Raw genomic sequence first — 25,313 nt, 5'->3', positions numbered from 1 at the left:
GTGATTTATTGCATCTGGCTTTTGGGTTTGTGACAATAAAAGCTAGCAGGAAGATTCTCTCTTTTTCTCCCCACCCACCTGCCTCTCTATCACTCTGCCTTTCAACTATATGACTACGTGTTTGAGAGAGCTTTCCCCGACGTGTGTGTGTACCCCGTCTGTACGTTCTCGTGTGTGTCCAGAACGTGGCGCGGAGGCACTATCGTGTCCAGCCACCTTGGCCTGTTGCTTCTCTTCTTGGCTTTGTGAAAGACCTAACCACACTGCTGCTTGGGGACTTGGCTTGCTCCCTGCCTGTCACAGCTGCCCACTGCTTGATCACATGACACGCTCCACTGTATTTTCCTAACCCTCTAAACAGCCATCTAGGGCTCTCTGCTCTTCCGTGACAGACGACACAGCGACAAGCCCTCCTGTGCCACAGAGCCTCTGGGCTCACACACAGCCCTGGAATCATCTGATCGGGCTGGTGCCCTACACAGTTCATCATCAGGTTGTTCTCCTGAGCTGCTGTCTCCAGTGATTTCATTCAGTAGATGGTAAGACTGAGGCTCAGGGACTAGCAAAGGGGTTCTGAGGTCCAGCCCAGGGCTGCACCTGCCCAGGGTACTCCACCCAGCCCCTGTAGTCAGAAGCCTCTGTCTGTCTCCACCCAGGTTTTCCATCTGCTAGTTCACTCCCCAAGTGGCTGCAATGGCCAAATCGAAGCCTGAGCCAATCTGAAGCCAGGAGGTTCTGGGTCCCTCATGTGGGTGCAGGGCCCCAAGGACTAGGGCCGTCCTCCATTCCTTTCCCAGGCCACAAGCAGGGAGCTGGGTGGGAGTGGAACAGCCAGGACACAAACCAGTGCTCTCAAGGGATGCTGCCATGGCAAGCTATGGCCTAACCTCGGTGAAGTCACCACATCTGCCCCGTGCAAAGAGCTTTTGAAGGTATACTGAAAACCATGTAGGTTCAGAGGAGAGGAATGGAATGCGGCTTGGGGACAAAGGAGTGGCTGTTGGGAGCTGTCTTCAGCTGAGGAGCTGCTTGGAAACATCAGCCAAGGTGTCCTATCATAGCTCAGGACATAACAACGTCCCGGAAGATGGCCTTGGCTCACCTCAGCTCCCAGGCCCCACCCACCCTTCTGTGCCCCTGCCTCTCCTGACTAGCTCGGCCTGAGCTGGGACCCGACTTGGGTTCCGGAGAAAGGACCCTGCAGGAAGCGAAGCTGGAGGGAGCCCGCGGCGAGCTGTGTGAGGGTCAGAGCAGGTGCAGATAGCGTCACGGATGCAGCTGAAGGCCCTATGACATCATCCGTGTACCTCATCTGATTGTGAGCTCCTGCCCTTGTCTGGAAGGGCCACATTGGCAATCAGGCAGTTCTTTCCCCGGTTGATCTATGGCTTCGGCGCTTTATCCACAAGTGTGTTTGGTCATTGGGCTTCTGTAATCTCCCATAAATAAATAACGTGCATGCAGGCCAGGGTCGGGGAGGGACATGCTGAGGTCAGAGCGTCTGGATGAGCCTGGGTGAGGGGAGTGCGGCTGGAACTGCCAGCGGGCCATCAGGGGAGTTCAGCTTTCACCAGGACTGACATGTATTTAGTGTAAGTGCATTGTGCAAAGACTGCTGGCCTCACAGGGACGGGGAACGGGGTGCCATGGCAGTGGGCATCCAGCAGAAAGCGCAGACCCCTGCTTGCAGAGACCCCGCAGCTGCAGAGGCTGCAGCTGCCAGGGCCCAGGGCGAGGGGCCCACTGCGACCTTAGACAGAAGGACCAAGCTTCTGCCCCTCAGCACCTCTCCTGGGAGCTGCTGCAAGCCCCCTTTACCACTAACCCCCAGCCCCTGTCTTTCCCTGCACACTGTGCTTCTTACCTGACAGTCCCTGGTGTTCAGCCTCTCAGGCGCGCTTTCTCTCATCCCTGATCCCATCCGCCCGCACAGCCCGCTCAGTTAGACAGCACCAAATCAACCGTAATCGAGAAAAACGGAAACCTACACTTGAGCCTCCATTTAGGTCAGCATCCCAAGTGGAAAACCTAATGCAATGGGCTTAGCAGTTTGCAGACCACTTTTGCTTAGCACGCACAGGCAGGCCATGTGTGTGCGTAGTCGTGGGTGCACAGCCCCCTCTGTGGCCATGAAAGAAAATGCACTCTAATGGGAGGGCAGGGCTTTTGGCTTGGTTCCCACCCCAACCCCAACCTCCCTGCGAGGGGTGGTGTTCTGTTTGGCCTGGAGGGCTTAGAGCTCATGGAATCTTCCTGACTGCATAGCAGACCGCAAGCAAGAGCCCCTCCCTATGTCCCCTCGAGGGAGGAAGGCGGTCCGCAGGAGTCCACATGACCCCGGAGGATGGGACCCCATCAGAGGGGATGGAGACTCCCAGGGTCCTAAAAGCACAGAGGTGAGCCACAGTTACCAGAAAGGACCTGAACAGGAGGAAGCACAGCATCCTGGGTGTAGACTGAGTCAAGAGGGAGAGAGTGAGAGAACAAACCAGAACAAACCAGAAACCAGCTACTCCCAGAGCTATTCTGGAAGGTTCCAGAGGAGAGTGACTCTGCCTGGGGCTTGAGGGTGAGAGCTAGAGTTGGAGGGTGCAAGTGAGAACCAGAGTTTGGAGGCAGTGAACCGGCCAGGCGACAGCTGACAGCAAGCTGGAGAAAGATTTTCTGGAAAGGGCCCTGAGGGAGGGACATGCTGGTTTGTTCATGTTCATCTCGTCTTCCTGGCCCCGGGCCTGTGGTCCCTGCTTGTCCGGGCCATGATGGAGTCTTGTCCAGTCTGCATGATCTGTTGCGGTCCTCTCTCCTAAAACGCCTGACATGGCTGAGTCTTGCTGCGGGCACTCCCTGCCCCACTGGAGTCACTCCTGGGGTGGAGAGGGATGTGTCTCTATTTTGCAAGGCTGCCATCTTGCCCCTGTGTTTCTCTGTTATTCACCAAGTTATTGTCAGAGAACCGTGTAGCAGCTGGGCCCAAACCCAGCCAGCAGGCATGGCAATGCCCAGTTCTACCAGATGTTGTAACCATATTAAAAGGAAATGAACGCAGCCTGGCATGGCTGGCTTCCCCGCCAGGGGCCATGTTGGTTCCTAGGGATGGTTGTTTACTTTTCCAAGTGCTTGGACACCACCTGCCTGGGACCAACATTCAGGCCCCCTATGGAGAAGTCATCCTGCCCCCAGGGTCCCATGCCGTCCTGCCTGTGTGTTCAAGGCCTTCTCCAGGTAATTAGCAGGGCTGGCCTGTCTTGGTTTCCCCTCTCCTCTGTGTGTGAGGTTTTCTTGGGCCTGGCAGCAGCTGGGCACCATGGGGGCAGAAGCGGAAGCAACTGTGGTCAGAGGAGAGGATGTGGATGCCCAGGTTTTAGAGAGGAAACCCAGCTTTGTCTCTCATTGCCAGGAACTGGGCAGCCCAAGAGACACAGTGGCTGGGCCCGACCCCTGCCTCCTGCAGGCAGCTGCAGTCAGTGACTCTAAATTGCTGGTTCTTACTTTCTTCAATTAAGGACAATTCTTGGGATGCAGGAAGTTAACTCCCACCAGTTAATCTAATGGCCTTGAGTCCCAGTGTGTTTGCTCTGTCTGAAGGCAGGGCCGGAACTCGCCTGGCAGCTGGTAACAGACAATGCACACAGCAGAGGTGGAGACAGCAGCAGCAGCAGCAGCAACCCAGGGGTGGCCCCTCACGGATTCAGCCTGTGGGCAGGAGCTGGGGGTCTGGCAAAGGCTGGCAAGAACAGGAGCAGTGGATGGATTTGGAAGTCAGGTTTCTTTCGAGGCAAGTGTGGCCCATTGTCTTCCCCTCTGAGAAGGCCAGTGGGGAGGGTGGTCAAAGGAGGCGATTTCTGAAACTCTCCTCCTGTCAAACATGCCCACCCTGTTCCCAGGCGACATGGGATGGCAGGGTCAGTGTCCATCGAGGGAGCATGTTCTGTGAGCAGGTGTGTTAACCTGGGTCTGTATGTGTGAGTGGATACACACACACATGCACACACACTGTCTGTGGGGACTCAAACAGGCATGCACACACAGCGCTTGATGGTTACTGTTGCCACTGAGGACCAAGACCCAGGGGAGCTCAGGGACCCGGTGCTCTGCAGCAGGCTTCCTTCTTGTAAAATAAACATTTCTTTATTTGAGAGAGAGAGAGAGAGAGAGAGGACAGAGCTTTGCTTCACTCCCCTAGATGTCTGCAATGGTAGGCGCTGGCCGGCAGACAACTGAATCAGGTGTCCAGTGTGTGTGTGTGTGTGTGTGTGTGTATGTGTGTGTGGCAGGTACCCACTTCCTTGAGCCCTCCCCTGCTGCATGAATTAGCAGGAAGCTGGACTTGGAAATGGAGCCAGGACTGGAAGCCAGGCACTCTCCTCCCGGACACAAGGAGGCCCCAAGCAGCATCTTAACCCCTCCGTGTGGAAGGTCTATTGCATCTCCCGTGCTCACACACGTGCCCACCACAGGGGCCAGCAGGACCATCAGTCAACTGCTCAGTCAAGGACAGCCCTGGGCGAGGACTGCAAGGCATGGGACACAGAGCCCAGCCCTGAGGTGGACTCCCACATGTCCATGAGCACAAACTGTCTCAGCTTCTGTTTCCCTCAGTGAGAACTGGGGACAGCACAATACACCTCAGAGAGCACAGGATCTGTGTGGAGCCCTGAGTGCCGCCCACCCCCCCTGGCTGTTCCCATCCCTCACTCCTCACCCCCAGGCCAGTGGAGGGGCTGCAGGTGACAGTGCAGGACTTGGGAGCCCACAGCTTCTGAACCCCATCTACTGCAACTGGTGCTGTCGTCTGGCCCCAGGGGCTCTGTAGTGCCTGGGGCAGAGGGGGGCCCTTGCAAGATGCATGCGGTGGTCAGGACAGAGCGTTCTGGAAAGCCTGAGTTTTTGCAGGGGAGAGCAGGACTCCTAGGAGGGTCTTAGAGAATGCAAATTTGCAGTCGTACCAGGAAGACTGCCCAGGATGGAAGAGTTCTCCTGGGAGGTGCTGAGCCCTATGTGCTTGGACTAATCAACAGGGAGCTGCAGGGTTCCTGCTCAGCAGGCATCCTGTGAATGGAGTCAGAGCCCTCCAGGAAGTGCTGGGCTAAAAACCTCAGGGCAGCTCCTGCAGTCTGCATATGCCCGGTTTCCAGAGGCGAACAGGTTGGGAGGCTGCTGGAGTCAGGAATATGGCTGGCCTACAGATGGAATGATGGTGTGGACTACTCCTTGGCAAGTGGAGGTGGCACAGGGCAGGTCCGTGGATGGGTTCCTTGGGGAGGGAGGCGGGGCTTCTGGTAGGTTAGGAAGCCGTCCAAGGAACAACTACTCCTAATCCCCAACCCCAACTCCTAGGTGGCAGCAGGAAGCCAGGTAGCAGGCTTGGGTTGGGGAGATAGCAGGTGCCAAAAGCTGGTGGGACGTGGGTTGGCCCCTGAGCTGGAGAAATGCATGTCTGCTCTCTGGCCCCCACCGGGGACCCTCCCTTGCAGGCACCACAGTCAATAATTGGCCAGCTCCTACCTCCTGGTGCAGCTGGACGCCGCAGCTTCCCAGCCACGGGAGGCCTGCTCACCAAGAATGTGTGTGTGTGTGTGTGTGTGTGTGTGTGTGTGTGTGTGTGTGTGTGTGTATCTGAGGCTTGAGCAGTGCAAAGGGGGTACAGCCCCTGGCCCAGCCCAGAGCCCCTGCAGTTTACCTGCTCCCTGGCAGTTAAAGGCACAGAAGCCCATACGTCTTGAGACTAGGTCAGTCCCTGACTCAGGGATGGAAGCCGGTGGAGGGGTCGGATCCTGGAGTGACTTCCTTCTTGGTTTTGGGGTGGCCTCGCCGCCGTGTTCCTGTCTCCGTTCCTCGCGTGGTCACCGACCTCCCAGCGCAGGGCTACTGGGCTCTCTGGTGTCCGTGCAACTGCTGTCTCCGCGCCCACCTCCGCAGCCCCGCGGAGTCTCCGGCGCCCAGGTGTCAGTGTCTCTGCGCCCGGGTCTGCCGTCCCTGTGCTCCGCTCGGACCGCACAGTGTCTTCCCTGGGCTCCGGCGCGTCCGTGTCTCCCGCGCGGTCTCTGCTCTGCGTCCTGGTCCGGGTTGGCCGTGACCCCGCGGCTGTCGCCTCTCGCGCGCAGCGGTGGCCGCGTCCCGGGCTGGGGTGCGGACCCGCGGGGGCGGCGTTGGGCGCCGGCCTCCGTCAGTCCCTCCCCGGCTGCGCCGGGTGGGAGGTGGGAGGTGTGGGGGGGAGGACCGGCGCGGCCGCCGCTCGCTCGGCGCCTTTAAGGGAGCGGCGAGGCGGCGGCGGCGGCTGCGGTGGCGGCAGCCGAGGCGAACGGGGCGGGGGCGCGGGGCGCGGCGCTCGGAGTCCGTTCGGGGCCGGAGGCGCCGCGGCGGCCGGGGCAGGGCCCGGGAGCTGCGAGGAACACGGGCAGCGCAGCCCGGAGCCCGCCGCCCGGGACATGGCCAAGGCGGGCCGTGCAGGTGAGGGCAGGGCCGGTGGTCCGGGCTGGGGGAGTGGGGGGCGGGTTGGTGGCAACGGGGCGGGGGTGGGACTCGCGCCCCTCGCGCAGGTGGGCGGAGGTTCCGGGGTGGCCGGCGCGGGAGGTGGCGCGGCCGGACCCCGGGAGCATGGAGAGGGCCAGGTCCTCGTCCTTCCTGCGCCCCCGGTCACCTCGTGGGACACCGCGTCCCCCTCGCTGTGGCCCCGCTGGAGAGGGCCAGGTCTGCGGCGCCCCTGTCGAGTCCCGCGGCCCTGGGTAGACCCAGGAGCGTTCACCAAAGGGTATGTCCCGCTGCCGCCGCTCCGTCCCACTCCCCTCAGCACAAGCCAGGACGCGCCCCCTAGTCTTGCCGACCGTCTTTCCGGGGCGTCATGACCCCCGCCCCACCCCCAGCTCAGTCAGGAGACCCAGATTTTCTCCCCAGCAGGAGGGTGCTCAGCACCCCGCGCCGGCGGGGGGGAGCCGTCCCGCTCCCTCCCCCACCGACCCGGACAGGTGCCCCGAGGTTGGCAGGTGGGGCTACTGCTGGGGTGCCTGAGACTCTGCCCTCCGCGGGGCTCCGGCGGGCAGTGCCGTCCCCGGCTGGAGGCAGTGGGCGTTTATCATTCCTTCATTCATCCAACCAGGCGTTCATTCACTAGCGTCTGCCTGGCCAGGCCCGGTGCTGGGTGAGGGGATCCTGGGATCAGGTGGGAACTGGCCCCAGTCCCTGCTTGCACTCTGCCTGCTTTGGGGAACCAGGGTACCCTGGGGAACGGGGGTTGACGACAGCCTCTGCCCACAGGGCCGGCCATGCCGTAGGTGGCAGCAAGCTGGCCTCAGCGTTGCCGGCTTGGGAGGCCGACGTGAGAATCTACCAGGAGCTCACGGACCTGTGACGTTCGCAGGTGCCAGGCGGTTCCCCAGGACCCCAGCTCCCCACCTGCAGGCAGTGAGAGTGATGGAATGAGTGTGAACTCACCTGTACACACCCTCGGTGTGGATGATATTGGGGCATGTGTAAATCCCCCTCCCCTTCCCCCCACCACTTTCTTCACCCTTAAAGCTGCCTGGGACCTCCCCCACCCAGCCCTGGGCCAGGTCCCCAGCTCCCTGGGCCCGCACAAGGTGTGCAGTTTAGCTGCTGTCAGGGCGGGGCTGGATGTGTGAGACACAGTGAGTGCAGAGCACGTCTGAATACCCCCTTTCTCACTTCCCTCCCTGGTCCCCTCCTGGGGGAGGCACTGTGAGATGACACCCAGCGGGCTGGAAAAGGCTTCTAGCCTCCTACCTCTCTCCCTCTCTCCCTCTCTCTTTTCCTTCCTCCCTCCCTCCACAGGGCCTGGGGCCTTACCCCTGTTTCTTGCCAAGGGTGGGGCACATGGTAGGGTATTTGGCCCTGCCTGCTGCCCTACTGTGTACATTGTCTGCACCTGTTTGCCGTGGGTCCGGGTCCCCGGCCAGGGTGCTCTCATCACAACAGCAGGTGACAACCCGGGGCTTACACTGTGCTGGGGATGTGCTCCTGGGAGGTAGTGAATGCTCTCCCACCCCACACTTCACCCGGCCCTGTCAAGCACCTGGACCCAGAGGTGCTGAGCAGAGTCTTGGCTCAGCATTAAGCCTGTTGCATCTTAAAGGCTTCCTCCGTCACTGTCCCCATGTTCCCCTCTGTGTGGTGGCCCCCTTGGCCTCTGATTGCTGGGGCTCCTGTGGTAGGTGAAGACGCTGCCCTGCTCTGAGCCCCATCCTTGTCTCCTGACATGCTAACAGATGTTTTTCCTGCTACAATCCTCCAGGGCACCCCCTTCTCTCCTCCTCTGCGGACCACCCAACCCCTGCCCCGCCACTGGGGAGCCTTTTGCGGCTGCCCAGCAGGTGTGGGTCAGTCTTTGCCATGCGCAGCCCTACTACGTTGCTGTGTTGTGACCATGTCCTTCCTCTGCTTGAGGTTCCTAAACCCACTGAATGAAAAACCACAAGCAGGAATGTGCCTGCAGGAATCTCTCTCTCCCACTGGCAGAATCTGTGTGAGATAGACTGGGGTGGGGGTGCCTCTAGCCCAGAAAAAGCTCTCTTGTTACTGAGCGCCAGGAGAAGAGACACACAGAGAGGATGGCAGGCACCATCAGGGAGGGAGCAGGCCAGGAGTCCAAGCTGGGGACCCAGCTTGGGAGAGAGGAGTCTCCTCCCTCCTCACTTGCCAAGGCTACCTTCTGTAGCCTGGCCACCTCCATAGAAGTGTGGACCTCAGGGGTGCCATGGTGCCTGATTCCAAGATGATCTAGTGAGTGGTGCCTTGAAAGTTGTGCAGTGCGTAGCCTGAGCAGCCAGCCGTGGCTGTGCCAACGGTGTCCAAGAGGAGCAGAGAAGAGGCAGTAAAAGGACTTTGTGTCACAGGAGAGGTGAGGTCCTAGGTCCTGCAATAGCTCTGGGGGTGATGGGAGTGGGAGTGGTGGTGGATCCAGACAGATTACTGCAGTTCCAGATTTCCAGGGAAGACTTCAGCCACGCAGTCAGAAGCCTCTCACAGTGTCGCCCAGTGTAGGGTTGAGGGCAGGAGGGTCGTCAGTCTTGGGTGTGAAGTAAGTGATGGAGGGTGGGGAGGGCAGCAGGGCAGGATCTGGGAAAGCGGAGAGTATTCCCAGCACAGAGTTGCCCTGGGGGTCGGGGTGGGGGCTTGGGGACCAGTGGGGTCCTGGGGATCTTCCAGGCTGGGGCGGGAGTGCAGGCCCGAGGCTGGGCTTTCCTGGCTGGAGGAACCAGTTTCTGCTCCTCCCAGGCGTTGGCCTCTGCTTGCCTGGGGTGGAGCTGGCAGCCACCACTGTGCATCCAACCTGGTAATTTGAGTCATATCCCCATCCTGCAGTGTCAGAGTGGGAGAGGGGGTTCTAGATGCTTGGTTCAAAGCCCTTGTTAACAAAGACAATGGGGTGGTGGTGGGAGGCAGTCTGCACTGTAGCATTGCATGTAAAGCCTCAGCCAGCGAGGCCAGCATCCCATACAGGCATCAGTTCCTATCCTGACTGCTCCACTTCCAGCTCAGCTTTTGCTTTTGCCCTGGGAAAGCAGCAGAGGGTGGGCCATGTACCTGGACCTCTGCCACCCACTTGGGAGAACCCCAGTGAAGCTCCAGGCTCCTGGCTTTGGCCTGGTCCAGTCCTGGTCATTGTGGCCATTTGGAAGAGTGATCTAGTGGGTGGAAGACTGTTACCTTTCTCCCTCTGTAACTCTGACTTCCAAATAAACAGTTGTTTAAAAATAAGGGAAATAAAAAAAAAATAAGGCAAACGAAGGCTCAAAGAAGAGTGGGTATTTGCCCAAGGCTAAAGAGCTGAAGGCAGAGTTGGGGGTCAAAGCCAGGTTCCCAGAGTTGAGGTTTGGCCTTTGTTCTTCTGCCTGGTGGTGGGACATGTGCCTTGCCAGAGCCCAGGTAAGATTTCTCAGGAAGAAACACATGCGAAGCTTAGGAACTTGTTAGTACTTCAAGCAGGTGCCAGAGAAATTGAGGCATGACTCCGAGAAACACCCAAGCCTAGGGTACCAAGATTGCTTTGCTGTGTATCCTAAGATGGGCATGACTTTGCACAAGCACATCGCCGAATCACCTGTCTGCTCAGGTCTCCAGCAGGGAGTCTAAGGTCAAATGAGTCCCGGTGCTCTAAGACTGCCTCCAGGAAGCCTTCCTGGACTTCGCTGTAGTCAGAGGCATGTTGGAGCTCAGAAAAGTCTCACGTCCTTGGCGGATATGCTAAGCCCTGCAAAATCGGCTTTGCTGGCCATTGCCTGAGCCAAGTACGGTTCACTGGGAAGTCCCATCTCAAGCATGTGACCTTAGGACTGGGACCCTCCCTAAAACCCCTCCTTGGAGGGCCCCCATGTTTGGGAGTCCAGCAAGGGGACCCAGAATGTGAGGACCTGGCTTGGGGCTGTGTGTGATGAGGCCTGCTGGCTGGCAGGTGTGTGGTTGTCTTCAGCACATGCTAGGCTCTCGGCTGCAGCCCTCTGCCTGCCCCTTATGCACACTGTAAGACCGAGAGCACCAGCACTGAGGGTCCTCTGAAGGATGACTCAGTTCTCTGCTGTGGACGGAGGGGGTGCTTGTAGACAACAGCAGGCTTTGGGGGCAGAGGACTTTGTGGTAGGACCAAGCTGCCTTCCAGGCTTGGGGGTGGAGGCAGTCTGGCTCCTTTCTTTTGCTTTTTAAAGATTTTTTAACTGATTTATTTGAAAGGAAGAGATAGAGAGGAGGAAGAGGAAGAGAGAGAGAGAGAGAGGAGAGAGAGAGAGGATCTTCCATTCTGCTGATTTGCTCCCCAGATGTTTCAGGCTGAAGCCAGGAGCCAGGAGAGGCAGAGCTGGGATCACGGCCAAGGTCTCTGCTCCACTGGGACTCAGTGTTCACAGGAGTTGAACCAGCCAGCCGAGCCCAGACCTGCCCTGGCCCCAGCTGACCCTGATCCAGCACCTGCTCAGGTCTGTGAAAGGGGACAGGACGAGCCTGAAGCTCTTTCTAGCCCTGGCTCTGTTCTGCTTTCTTCCTCAGCGTCATCACTGTCACAGCCTTTTCCTGGGCCACCACGGGGCCCCACCCCGCCCATCTGCCTCACATGCACCCTACCAGATGAGTGGTTAGGGGAGGGGTTGATAAGAAGCTGAAAACTTGAAGGCTGAACTTGAACTTTGGGCCTCCTAGGGGTCGTACTTTCCAGCCCATTCCCATATCATTAGCCGGGAGCCAAGTTGTGGGGGTTGGTGGCCAGGTGATGCGCCCCCCTTACTGTGCCACATTAGGGGAAGATTTAGGGGTGTAAAGGGGAAGGAGAGAATGCATAAGAAATGAGTTTGAGAGTCAAATTGGAAGTGAGCTCTAAGCTCCCACCTCCTCCCGCTGCTTGCCCTCTTATTTCTCCTTTAGAATTCTTGTTTTCCAAAGAGAAAGACAATGCTACTGTGTACCCCTTTTTCTGCAATGGCATGGGGGTGCAATGAGTCACTCTGGAGGTAAATGCCACAGGGCAGGGGGAGTGGTGGGGAGCAGGGAGACCTGCGAGGGGCTGCACAGCTGTGCCTCAGCTCTGTGGAACCATGCCTGCTTGGGTAGGGGAGCAAGGGGGTGGGCACCTCCTGCTTGTCTGGGCCCCAGCAGGATGCCCCACCCAGCCCAGCTACCTCCCCCAGGTTCCCCTAGGCTGCCTTTGTGACATTCACCCAGAGACTCTGCTGCGCTTTGTGGGGAGGCGGGCGCGGTGTGAAGCAGGGCGGGGCAGGGGTGGGGTGGGGAGGTGGCTGCGTGGAGTTGGGTACAATGTGGGTGCTGCAGGGCAGGGAGGAAGGGGCTGCTGCCTCTGCTGGTGACGTGGGGAGCTGAGAGGGGACAACCTGCCATGGGGCGGGTGCCCTAGGGCTGCTCTAAGCTTCATGACTGTCTGGTGGAAGGTCTGTCCTGTTAACAGGCAGACCTGAGACCAAGGGTGGCCAGCAAGGAGGCGCTCCTCTTCCCAGCTGACCGGCTCTTCTGGAGGAGGGGCAGTAGCCGTCTGTTAGCCGGGGAAGCCAAACAAGGGTTGGAAGCAAAAATAGAAACACATTGGGCTGTGTCAGGGAGGGGCCTGGAGTTCTGCTGGATGGCAGAGGCCTCTTCGGAGCCTCTGTTGCTGACGCTGTGTTTGCTTGCTTGCCTCTCGGTATTTGCAAGACGTCACGTCCTATGCCCGGCCCTCCTCGGGGAGAGAGACTTAGATGTGTGGGGGGATCAGGGACTGGGGAACACGCAGAGACTAGCCGTGAGCACACCCCAAGCCCCGGCCACTTCCAAGGCTGTCCCTCACCTTCTGGGGCCACTGCCCTACCACACATCTGCCTCTGCCCTTTTCTGGATTGTTCTGGGTTGGTCTAGATCCCCACCCTCCTAGATGAGAACTTCCCCCATCCCCATGAGACTGGTCCCTGTTGATCAGCTCTGTAGTCATCTCTTGTGGTAAAAGAGCTGTTTTCAGCCATTGTGTTACTGTCCGGTGTGTGTGTGTGTGTGTGTGTGTGTGTGTGTGTGTGTGTGTGTGAGAGAGTGATGGGGGGTGGTTATCGCTTGCTGTTGTCTTGTTTGCATCTTGTTGAGGCAGAATCTGGACCACCTCCAGCCCCACCTCTGGGGCCCAGGGTGTCATCCTTGACACTGTAACGTGGGGCGAAGTGGAAGAGTCCTAAGGGCACAGGCAACCTCAAGCCTCTCCTCGCTCAGTGGCAGGTGGCAGAGTCCGTGGAGGGTGACATCAGGCCTTGCAGCCAGAGGTGGGGGAGCTGCTTCCCTCCTGCTCTTTGCTTCTGGTAGACAGGAAGCCTTTGGTGCCCTTCCCAGAGGAGGTGGTCTCTGCAAGAGCCTCTCACATCCTCCAGGGGTTCTCGAATTCTCATCTGGCCTCCCTATTCCCCCAGGCAGTGCCTGGACCTGGAGCTTCTCTTCTCAGCTCCTCACACTGGGGTCCTGGTATGATTACAAAGAGGACTTTTCCTTCGTCCTGTCTCTTGACTGCGCCTGTGTCCCCCAGTCCCCTGAGGAGCTGATCAGGAGGAACTTGTTGTGGGAGGGTGGCACGGTGGCAGGTGTACCCGGGAGCTCCCTTGCAGGGGAGATGTGAGTTCCTTCTCCTGATGGAGCAGAAGTCTGGCGGGACCCAACAGGGACATCTGGGCCTTGGGAGAATTGTTCCAAAGAACTCAAAACTGTCGGGAGTCTAATTGTCAGGGCAGATGTGAGTACAATAGATAGCCAAAGCTATTAATCACTAATGATCTCCTAAATAAGGTCATTAATGGGTATTTAAGTGGTATATTAAGGAGATACTAGCAAGCCTTCAAAAAGCACATCTTTCCCAAAACAACTGGTATGGCCAAGTGTGCCCTCTTGCAGACTCCGAGCCCACAGGAAGAGGCAGGGCAGGGAAGGGGGGCTGGGAACGGGCAAGTCAGCTTCTTTCTCCAAGTTTCAGTTTTCTCATCAGTGCACCAAGCCTCCTGGCTGCTCTGAGGGTAAAAAGAAGGGAAGACTGGAAATTCTGGCAGTGGGATACAGTGCTGGACAGAATTCCATGTGAGCTGCGAAAGCGTCCTTATAGCCACGGGCCACAGCACCTGGACTGTGCTGGGCATCCTGTGTGGCCAGGGCTGGTGTTCACATGTGGCTGGCATTGTGTCTGCTGCTGACTTGATGGCTGGGCCTGAGGCTGGGACAAGGCTGATTAGTTTGTAGCCATATCTGTGGTCAGGTTCACGGACTTGGTTGGAGATTGGTGCTGGGTTCTGATACATAGCTGGGGATCGTGGCATGTTCTGTGCACTTGGCCGAAGACGTAGAGGTGGTTGATGTCAAGATTGAAGACTGGCTTGTCCAGGGGCCTGAGCAGCTGCTGCCAGGACACTTGTGCAACCTGAAGCTTTGGCCTCAGTCTGCAAGTGCATTACTGTGGCGGGATGCACCTGCCTTGTCCTGGGTGGGGCGGGAGGGGGGTGTTCTGGGCGCCAGGCAGCTCAGCAGGTGGGCCTTTGCGGGACTGCTTGCTGGCGTGTGTCTCCCGAAACAGCCTGGCACCCAAGCTCATCAGTGGCACATCTAGCCATTTAGGAGATAGTTAGGACCTGTTTCCATAGCAACCAACCCCCAACCAACACCGGCTCCTTTCAGTAATGCCTTTTTCTGGAAGCAGCTTCTCCCGGCCTCTCGTCCCTCCCTGGGTGGTCCCACAGCCTTTTCCAGGCTGGGCAGGGCTGGCTTCCCAGACTTACCTGCTTCAGAAGGGACATGTCCCCTTGGATATTTCCCCCAGGAGCGGCCTGCCTGTGTTTGGCCACTCTGAGCCCGACAAGGACTTTTTCTGTGCCCAGCTCTGGGCTGGGAGATGCTGGGAGTTCAGGGAGGACTCCTACCAAGTAGGCACAGGCACTGGGCATTGTGGGAGCACAGAAGGAGCTTGTAGTCAGTTCTTCAGGCGTAGATGGAAATGGGATTTAGGAGGAGGGATGGAGGGCATTCAGGCGAGGAAACCTGTGGAATTTAAAAGTCTGGGAGGAGCAGGGAAAGCATGGAAGGGTCCTTGTTTAGGCGGGGCTGGAGCCTGCCCTGGCAGGGAGGAGAGGCTGGGGGGAGGGAAGAGGTGGAGGGAACAAAAAAGAGAGGACCTTGAGGGAGGGGAGAGGGGCAGAGGAGGTGAGGAGGTCTCCACGAGAGCCTCACTGCTAAGTTTCCCACTCCCATGCCGCCTTTGGACTCCAGGGACCCCAGGAACCCCAGGCAGGACGGGAAGCAGTGAGGTGTGATTCTAAGTGGGCATGCACAGCTCTGTGGGCTCTTGCTACCTGCAGTGGCGGTAGTGTTGGAGGGGGGCGGGTCCTGGGGCCTCATTATCTCAGCTGTGCCTTCTGCCAGCTGCTAGACCCTGTGCATGCTTGTGGACTTATTCTCCTGGGGTGTGTGGGCCTGAGAGAGAGGACACAAGAGTCTGTGTTCCCAGGACCCTCCCCTCTTCTGAGTGACAGATTGCTCGAGTCGTCGGGCATCGCCAGGCTGTGGCTTCACATCATAGGTAGCTGCAGCTGATGCTGGGCTTGGAGGCCATGGCCATAGCCCCAGGGCCAGCAGGCCAACAGGTGCAGGGGCGGGCCTGATGTGCACCCACCATGACCATTCCCATGCCTCCCTGGAGGACCTGGAATCGGAAGTGTTATTTGAATATCCCCCAGGTATGACTCTCTATATTCTCCACTCCTTCCCCTCACCCCCGCCAGCCCTGACAAGTCAGCATTTTATTCTGGAGAAGAAAGCTCTAGATCCAGCCTCCCCAGGTAATGATGCCATTGCTTTGGCCCATGTCTCTTCCTGCCTCCCATTGGGCACCAAGTTTGCCAACCCTGTTCATCCTTTCTGTTAAGCTGGGGTCCTCTCTGCCCTGAGAAGGCTTCAGGGCCTCTGCAGGCTGCAAAGCTTCCACGGATGGTCAGTATAGTCCACATCCATCAAGGCCTCGCCTGGACAGACGCAGAATGGGCAAGGCTGTTCTGCCATTCCATCTCAATGAGCACTATGGGAGAGGCAGTGCCGGGATGTACCCCTAGGACTGGCACTCCCTAGGGCAGAGACTGTTCCAGTTGGGCTCCGTCCCGCACTCTCCCTTCCTGGGCACCATCTGGCCCGAGGTCTGGCCTGGGAGAGTCGGCCAATGCCCTTGCCCCCTGCTTGGCTGTGTGGGGCTTCCCTGCTCCTGCAATGCCTCCTTGCCTGTGGGGATTGTGTTGTCAGACTGGGGAGTGGTCCCTGGTAGGGCTCTCATGGAAGGCTCCTGTGTGCTCACCCATCTGGCTCTCTTCGAGTCGCTGGGACCCAGGGCAAGCAGGTGGAGCAGAGGCTCCAAGGCGGGGTTACTAGATGCAGCTGGACTGGATTGGATGTGTTATTTGGGGGACTGTGCCATCCTGCAGTGGTGGGCTAGGAGAGAGGGGAGATGGCTCCCCATGGTCTCTCCCACAGCCCTGCTGGTGTAGAATAGGCTATTTGTTTCTCTTGGGCTACTGGAAGGCAGGGACAGTTCCCATTGTCTTTGATTCTGATTTTAAATTGATATGGCAAGTAGAGGCGGGATGGTGATGGGGTCTTCAGGAGGAGGTAGGCTGGGCCTTGGGCAGCACCAACGGAGGTCTGCAGCTCTGGCCAGGCCCTGGGTGCTCATCAGCAGGAAGCTGGAGTCAGGAGACAAACCCGGGCACTCCAGTATGGGGCACAAGTATCTGCATGCATGTGTTTTAGGAACAGCCTCAGAAAAGGAGGGTGGTGGGCTGGGGAGGTGCACACTCTCCAAGGATCGAGGACACACACAGGCAGACACATGGTCTTGTGCCCCACCCCCACCCCACGGGACACCTGCTTGTGCAGCTGCAGACCCTTCTTCAGGTGAGTGTAACTGTCTATTCTGATTTTCCCACACATGGGGATACCCTAGATATCAGTGTGTATAGGCCCAGTGGGCAGACGGTTCTAAAACCCAAACAGCTAAGCTCTTTTGTGGGGAGCCAGAGGTGAGCCTCTGATCTTTGCCCAGCGCCCCAGCAGCACGAAGGAGGTGATGGTTTTCAGTGGCTGAGAGAGGAAGAGATGGGGGCCCTTCTGACCCAGTGCAGAGCAGCCCCATGTGGTGTTGTGAGCACAGACAGCTCTGGGTTCAAGTCCCAGTTCCCTCGCATATGGGACTAAGACAACCCCTTCCCTTGTTTCAGTTTTCATCTCCTTGCCTGGAAGGCCCCCACCCCCGTCTCTTGGTTGAACATGTTCTGCTGGGCCGGTTTACGCTGAGTTGAGGTGCTCTCTGTTGGGCACATTACATGCACACAGTAGATTATTTTTATTCTTTGGCTTCTTTGTCACTTCTTGGCCCTCTTCCACCTGGGACTCTGTACTTGGCCCAGAAAATGCAGAGATGTGCAGGGTAGGGACCTGCTTCCAGGGACCTGGGCTGCTGTGCCTCTGTCCCTGCTGGTCTGGAATCCGGTGCCCACCTGCTCCGACCCTCCAGGCTGGGTGAGGCCCTTTGTGCATCTGACCCATGCCCACTTCACTCTGGTGGACTTTCTGACCTTCCTGAACACCTTTTTTTTTTTTAAAGGATTTATTTATTTTATTTGAAAGGCAGAGAAAAGGAGGAGAGTCAGGGATCTTCCGTCTGCTGATTCAATCCCCAAATGACTACAACAACTGTGGCTGGGCCAGGACAAAGCCGGGAGTCAGGAATTCCACCCAGGTCTCTCATGTGGGTGGGACTGAAGGCCTTGAGGCATCCCTGCTGCCTCTCAGGGCGTGCATTGTCGGGAAGCTGGAGTTAGGAGCCCAGGCTGGGCGTGGAGGGATGTGGGCATCCCAAGAGTACCTGCATCAGTGTTCTGAAGCCCCGCCCCTGTGAAGGACGCCTGAGGAAGGAGGAGGTGCTGGAGGAGGAGCGGGGAAGAGGCCTGGTGTTCTTCACTGAAGTGATGGCTTTGACCCTGTGAGCTCCCCCCTCCCCCCACGTTCCTTTAGAATGAGAACTTGATGAGCCCCCATCCCTTGTGTTCAGCACCCGGTGTGTGAGGAATGGGACGTGCCATATGACACCCACCTTGTTCTTCTGCTCATCTCTGGTGGGGAAGAACCTGCTCCCTAGCATGGGGCAGCTGTGCCTCTGTAACCACGAAGCCCATGGAGGCCAACCCATGCTGAACGCCATCTGCATCCCCTGGTAACTTAGGATGGTGGCAGCTGGCACGAAGCCACAGGGCTGGTGAGCTAAGGCCTAGTTCCCTGGCACTCCTCTCCTGCTCTGATTCAGCATGCGCAGTGTGAGGTGGCAGGCTGCCTATGTTTTTGGGTGGAGTGTTTACTGTCCATGTCTGCGTGCCACTGTATATATACAGCCATCACTCGCTGAACCCCCAGCCCCACTGTGACCTCACCATACAAACTTGGGAAACTAACAGGTTTCAGGAAGTCTTTAGATGTGTCCCCCTTGCTGCCTGCTGCTCCGAGCTCAGGACAGCACATGTGAGGGGAATGAGACTTTCCTAACCATCCTGATCCTTGCTTCTTAGGAGCAGAATAGACTTGGGTCACAGGAATATTTGTATATTAATACACTAGCATAGCATGGTAATATAGCATTATTAATAATATGCATGAAAGTTTTTGTACCTTCAGTATCTGTTGGTTGAGAAATTATGTTAACGCTAATGTAAACTCAGGAAGAGTTTTAAGTGGATTTCTTTTTATTTTTGCTTATAAGGCAGAGAGACACACAGAGAGAGCGAGATCTTTCGTCTGTTGGCTCACTTCCTAAGTGCCTGTAGCAGCCAGGACTGGGTTAGACTAAAGGCAGGAACCAGGATTCCTCCCTGGGTCCTTGACTTGAGTGGGAGTCCTCACTTGTCATCTCTCTGCATCTGCGTCAGCAGGAAGCTGGGCTGGAAGCAGAGCTGGGCCATGACCCCAGGCGCCCCAGTGCAGGTCACACACGTCTGTTCTCCCCTCTCCCAGCTTCACGCAACATCTTAACTGCTGTGCCGCAGTGATCGCTCCTGTATTTCTTGAATCAAAGAAACACGCACATATCTTTGATGTATTTCCAAGTATCACTTTCGTGTTATTATATGTGTTGTTGTTTTTGTAATTTTCAAGTTTCCATTATTGCTGGAATATGGGAATGCAACTGGGTTGTGCATGTTCATCTTGTGGTCTGTGTTCTTGATACGCTTGGTTATTGGACCCAATGGGGCTTTTCTCTCTCTCTCTCTCTCTCTTTTTTTTTTTTTGGTAGATTTTGTAGCTTTCTTTTGTTTTCCATGTAGACAATGATGTCACCTGATGATGAAGTCAGCCTTATTTCCTCCCCCCAGTCTGTATAAGATATAAGAATATCTTCTCTGTGTGTGTATGTGTGTGTGTGTGTGTGTGTGTCTTATTGTACCAGTTATAACTTCCTCCACTTGCATTTGGAAAGCAGTCCCACAATGACATTGGAGAAGCATGGCGAGGGTGCATTAGGGCCCCAGTGTGGTTGGCCTGTCGCGCAGCCCACACTGCTAGGTCAGGGCTTAGAGCTCAGGGGAGCCAGGGAAGCCTGGGGTAGAACTCATGTTGTGGGGCCCAGCGGTGTGGCCTAGCGGCTAAGGTCCTTGCCTTGAACACCACGGGATCCCATATGGGTGCCGGTTCTAATCCCGGCAGCTCCACTTCCCATCCAGCTCCCTGCTTGTGGCCTGGGAAAGCAGTCGAGGATGGCCCAAAGCTTTGGGACCCTGCACCCACATGGGAGACCCGGAAGAGGTTCCAGGTTCCCGGCTTTGGATAGGCACAGCACCGGCCGTAGCGGCTCACTTGGGGATTGAATCATTGGACGGAAGATCTTCCTCTCTGTCTCTCTCCTCCTCTCTGTATATCTGACTTTGTAATAAAATAAATAAATCTTTAAAAAAAAAAAAGAACTCATGTTGTGACTAGTGGGGACTTCCAGGTTGCTGCCTAAGCTGGGTGTGTTTGGGAGTGTATGATAGGTGGGACAGAGTGACAGACAGGAAGGTCCTGTCCCTGGGCTACCTGGGGTGTCCCTGGGAATGGTTTATGCTCTAGAGCTGAGCATAAGGGCATAAGGGGTGTCAGCACCCTGAAGGGCAGGAGTGGAGGGGAGCTGAGCCTGCAATGGGCTCTATCAGCTTATAGCAGATGCTGTAAAAGCTGTGGCTAGGGACAATGCCTATTTTCCATCTGTCCCCTGGCACCTACTTTGTCTCAGTTGGGTTCTGCAGATCTCAGAGCAGGCCAGTCTCTGCCAGGTCCCTTGTCGTGTGGTTGGGTCATTCTGCTGACACTAGAACCCAGGGCACTGGGTGGGATAAGAATAGGTATGCCTGGGGGCTTGGGGAAGGGAGACCCTGTGTGCATGCCGGACATGGGAGCGCAAGGAAGGGAGGCCGCGTGTTCATTCCAGATGTGGGGGCCCAGGCAAGGGAGACCCTGTGTGCGTGCCAGTTGGGCTGTTTCTCATGGAAGATGTAATCAGTTGTGAGCTGCACATTAGGCTGCAGACCTCCTCTGGCCAACAATAAATCATGCTAATGGAATCATGAGATGCCATCATTTAAGTCACAGCCCAATTTCAAAGATGTCAGTGGCAAAAGAAATGTGCATCTCGAACCATGAGCATGAGCCAAATTAATACATTTGGTTTGAAGCTTTTAGATTTTATCATCATTTCTTTAATTGCTTAGGCGCCTAAACAGTTAAGTGTGTTCATGTACAAGAATTTCTGTTGCATCAACAGTTTGATCATTATGCTGTGACTCCCTTCTCCCTCCAATAATCCACTCTAACTAAAAACCTCTTTTATCTTGCATATTAACTTTTCATTAGAAAGCATTTTGTGTGCTTGTCCTAGAAAACAAGATTTGTCACAGGAAGAAAAAGAATTCTGTAAAATTAGTAATCATCTAAAATGACACATGCAGTAAAAACCCGAGTTTTTTTAAAACATATTTTTATTGCATTTCATTTTTTAAATTAATTACATTGCATTATGTGATACATTTTTTATGCACTGGGATTCCCCCCGCCCCTCCTCCCACCCTCCCCCCACGGCAGATTGCTCCACCTTGTTGCATTTCCATAGTTCAAATTCAGTTGACATTCTTTCATTGGAGGTATTTACCAAGCATAAAGTCCAGCATCTTATTGTCCTGGTAAGTTCAGTGGTAAAAACCCGAGTTTTCATCTGCTTCTCGTCAAATCCCACTCTGGAAACCAGGAGCCAGGAGCCAGGAACAGGACAGCCAGCAGGGCTGTCAGGAGCCCAAGAACTTGGGCCAGCTCCTGCTGCCTTCTTGTGTCTGTTAGCATAGAGTCGGACCAGGAGTAGACCAGCTGGGGTCTGAACCAGCGCTCAGATATGGGTTGGCAGCGTCGCGAGCAGTGGCTCCACTTGACGTGCCACCACACCAGCCCCAGAGCCCAGGTTCTTGACCGTGTGGCACTTGTCTCAGGATGCAACTGCAGGTCATTTTTTTAACGGAGTCAAGAGGCACATACTGTTCTGGGATGTGCCCATGGCAAATCTCTTGAGCATCTTTCCATGTCAGTATCTGAAGAGTTACTCCATCCTCTGTGGGTGAGTGTGTGCAACCCAGCCCCCGTGAATGGACACAGGGGCTGCTTGCAGACAAGTGGTGTGTCTGAGCCCCAGGTGGCCGGTTATGTGCTGGTTTCAGTTCATCTGCCATTCCTTCCAGAATTCTAACCATTTTAGGCATTCATTTCCACAGTTTTCATTCCCTGTGCAGTTCCCGGCATCTCATTCCAGTGTATCTGAGTGGCATGCTGAGGGGGAGGCGGGAGTGCTGGTCTCACAGGAGTCTCCAAGTACTTGGTGCAAGGGACTCTGAGAACAGAGCGGGGCTTCTGGCTCCACATCTGTCCCAACCCTCCTTCCATGGTCCTGGCTCAGCAGGTGTGTTGGGGTGGAGTTTGGGATCAGGGTCCACCCTCCCAGGGTGGCCTCATTCTCACTGCTCCCAAGCACCCCTCAGCCCCACACCCTGGCCTCTGCAGACAGTGGTAAGAACTGTGAATGCCTCCCTGAGCCCACTGAAATCAGGTGCTGCTGAGCATGCTGGATCCTGCCAGCTAGGGATCAGTTGGTGTCATCATGTTGCAGAGGGAGAACTGAGGCTGTGTGCTGGGAAGGACGATGCTGTGCAAGTGGCTGCTGGCAGAGGTGAAGCTCAAATCTTCCTCTCTGTTCTGGGTCCTTTTCTCTGTTGGGGCTGTCCATGCTGTGTGCGGTCCCAGGTGGGCCTGTGTGTGCTGTGTGTTCATCAGGGTGTCTGGTACCCACCCTCCTCCACCCTCTGCACATTGGGCGTGGCCTTGTGACTTGCTTTGGCCAATGACCCATGGGCAGGTATATCATACTGGATGACATATGGGCAGGTGTCACTTCTGGGTGACAGATGGGTAGATGTGTTGCTTCTGGGCAGAAGCATTCAAGGCTGGGCGTGCTTTCTTGTGCCCTGGCTCTGCTTCAGCCAGCCTGGAGGTCTCACCGCATTTCAAGGCAGTGACATTGTGAGGGAGTGGTGCCTTTGAGTGACAGGGATGAACAGGGCCCCCTTGGGTCCGTGCACAAGTGAGAAAGAACCTGTTGCTCTTTGAAATGGCCGGGCTCATTGGTTATCACGGCACGACAGCCTCTTCTAACTGATACACTATGTCTTCTTGGCAAAAGCCTCTGATCTCCTCTGGCCCTAACTGTTCACCTGTGAAACGGGCACATACATTCCAGCCCTTCTGAACCAGAGGAGAGGTGGGCTCCATGAGGCCTGAGGCAGCACAGGTTGAGGATGGATGCGCAGCACGCTGCCTGCCCTCTGGTCCGGCTGGTTTGGGCTTGCCTAATGAGTGTGCTCCCTTTGGCAGGTGGCCCTCCCCCGGGCGGCGGCACCCCCTGGCACCTTCGAAATGTCCTCAGTGACTCTGTGGAGAGCTCAGATGATGAATTCTTTGATGCCAGAGGTGAGTGAACCCATCCACCGGCCCCACCCCTCACTCCACGCCTGGCTGGGTGCCCTCCCTAGAGCTTCTATTGGGGGCAGGGATGCCGTAGAAGGCTGGCAGATCTCACCACTCAGCTCCCCACCCAATCTCTGAGTGTCCCAACAGCAGGACCCCGGGGTTCATCCCTGAGCTCTTTGCCATTTGTGCCAGAGCTTGTGCCAGGCTGTCCTGGGTGCTGGGCCCCTGTAGTAGCCAGCAGGCACTTGCCCTCAGCGGAAGGGGCCAGCACCAAATGATGACACCGAGAGGGAAGGACACCTATGAAGCTCACTGCATTTTCCCTATGAAGCCCCCAGACAAACTCTCAGGCCTTCGTGCTCATCCAGCCCAGCCATTCCTCCACATGTGCAGATTTCCCCAGGGAGCCTGGAGGTACCCATCTCGGTGTCTCCCTGCACAGACTAGCAGAGCTGGCAGCCAAGTGCTGGAAGTTCCATGTTGCCAGGAGAGTGGCATGGTCTCACAGATACTGGGGACCCTTGTGGAACTGAGGGCTCTTAGATCTGTACCCCCTCTTCTGCCTGTGGCCCAAGTTATACTCCCCACCCCTGCATACTCGAGGCACACATAGACCTGGAAGAGACCAGCCTTGCTGGGGGCCAGCACTGGACAATCCCTTGGAAAGGTTTGTCCTCCTACTCCTCAGTAATGCACTGGTGGGGAAACTGAGACCAGAATCCAGAAGGTCCTCCCAAGATCCTGCCTTAAGATGGGAGTTGGGGCCTGGAGTTTAGTGTCTTCCACTTGCTCCTCCCTCTTTCTGTACAACTCCCCCGGCCCAGCACTGGGGCTTCCCTGGTGGCATGAGATGCCGTCAGAGCTCACAGTCTAGGCACAGAGGGATACTCTGTGATTCTGGGGTGCTTACTTATAGGTGGAAGGCAAAAGAGGGGGACAGCTGTTGGGCCGGGTCTGGGAGCTCCCTGAGCCTGTAATAGCTCCAAGCTAGGATGTCAAGTCTTGGCATGGAGGTGTTATTCTTCCTCCTGTCAGTACTGCCACAGGTTATTTACTGAAACTAATACCAATCCACGTTGGTGAGTGAGAGGGACAGAGCGTGAGCAAAGCAACACCTAATGGTTACAGCAAGAAAGAACGGGCCACTGTGTGGACAGATCTCAGAAATGATCAGCTAAGTACAGGCAGACCCAAGTACACACTGCACCTAGAGCCTCCACGGGGGACATGCAAATCAATCCACAGGCACTGTAGCAGATCGGGGGTCACCAGAGGACGGCAGGGATAGGGAGAGACAGAATGCTTCTGGAGGAGCAGACCATGCTCACTGCCTTGCTTGATGGCTTCAAGGGGATGCAGTTATGTCGGCGGTCATGCCATGGTGCAGCTGAATGTGTAGCAGCCTGATTGTCATGGAGGCTCCCCAAGCCTCCCTGCCCCCCACGACTGCAAGACATTCCCAGCCGAGAACCGAGGACCGAGGAACCAGCCACAAATGGATCTGGGGGCAGCTCGTTCAGGACAATGGGAGCAGCAGGTGCTGAGCGATTTCTGGAGGAAGGAGCTTGGAGTGTCTGAACAGGACAGGAGCTCAGAGAACAGGACCCTTAGAGTGACAGACTCCCACTGGCAGTGTCCTCTGAATGTACTTCTCTGTCCAGGCTCCAGTTGGCTCTGTGTACTCACATCCCTGTAACTGAGGCGATTAGAGACATGGACCCCTTGGGAAGGATGCACCCTCAAAGTCAAGCCATGCCTGGACTATGAGTGATCTAGCTCCACATTGTGGGTGATGAAGATGGCAGGGTGACAGGGCGACTGACTGGAAAGCACAGGTATTGAGAGCCGAGCATGGCCATGGTGAGACAGCTGACCTCTCAGAAAGCTTGGCTTCCATGAGGTTTCTGGCCATGCCACGCTAAGTTTGGGAGAGAAAATGGAAATGTCTTTCTAAGTTTCCATCCTTCCAAGGATGCCAGGTTGGAGTTAGAGTGGCCGCTGTGGCCATGCGGGGAAGTTTAACTTGGGTGTGGCTGGATAATGTCACTTCCCCGTCTGTTTCCGTAGCAAATTGTATGTCTCTATCAAGAAACTACCAGATGCATCCTTCACTTAGACATAAAGCAAATCCCAATTGAAGTCATTTGGCCACTTGACCTGGAGACACGGAGAAGTTCTTGACCTCAGTGGGCAGAACTGCCAGTGGACAGTCTGTGGACTAGCAGGCACATGAACTCATGGGCCAGCCCTGCCTTTGAGGTTAGGGTGACCAGGGACCCATTGTGCAGCCCACCATGAAGATGCTGGATGCTGCCTGGAAGGTTCTTTTCAGCTCTGAATGCTCTGTGTGGCCTGGCCAGGTCCTGTTGGCACTAGTGCCTGGGGATGGGGTGGAAATACTTGCTTATCCCTCAGCTCCTCCCCTCCATGAATATGCATGAGCAGTTAGGGAGGCCCATGGTTAACAGAGCTGGGGATGGGGAGTAGGAATTGAGGGTGAGGTCAGATAGTATTTCTAGGGCACAGTCTGCCCAAGGTAACTTGACCATGGGCAAAGCATGATACCCACTCCTTGGGCAGGGGCAGAGGCAGGGGGATTCTCCAGACTGTGAAATATCTGTCTCTGCCTGTTCCCTTCCTCCCATGTGTCCTCTGCCCCTCTCAGGGCTGGCAATGGCCAAGGTGCCCCATCCCCTTGGCAGGAACGAGGCTGGACCCGAGGAGCTGGACTGTATGCTGCCATCTGTTGGTGGTTCTGACTCCTGGTTTCCCATGGCAACCAGGAGGGG

The 25,313-nt window shown here is 56.4% G+C and overlaps 1 protein-coding gene across 3 annotated transcripts in view; it reads left to right on the top strand.

Moving 5' to 3' along the window:
* PITPNM3 (PITPNM family member 3) overlaps positions 1-25,313 on the top strand; it is a 101,899-nt gene that overhangs the window by 19,512 nt on the left and 57,074 nt on the right. The window contains exons 1-2 of one of the 3 annotated variants that reach the window (XM_004594871.2): positions 6,200-6,450; positions 22,429-22,524. In XM_004594871.2, the coding sequence (XP_004594928.2) occupies positions 6,429-6,450; positions 22,429-22,524 (118 nt within the window). In that variant the 5' untranslated portion in view covers positions 6,200-6,428. Of the gene's footprint in view, positions 1-6,199; positions 6,451-16,145; positions 16,390-22,428; positions 22,525-25,313 lie in introns of those variants that run through there. The other 2 variants (XM_058676607.1, XM_058676608.1) reach the window with 2 other exon arrangements.

Source organism: Ochotona princeps, chromosome 17, assembly GCF_030435755.1.
Source record: "Ochotona princeps isolate mOchPri1 chromosome 17, mOchPri1.hap1, whole genome shotgun sequence".
Taxonomy (NCBI): Eukaryota; Metazoa; Chordata; class Mammalia; order Lagomorpha; family Ochotonidae; genus Ochotona; species Ochotona princeps.
Note: the sequence above shows the minus strand (reverse complement) of the source record. Positions and strands in the feature narration are given on the sequence as shown.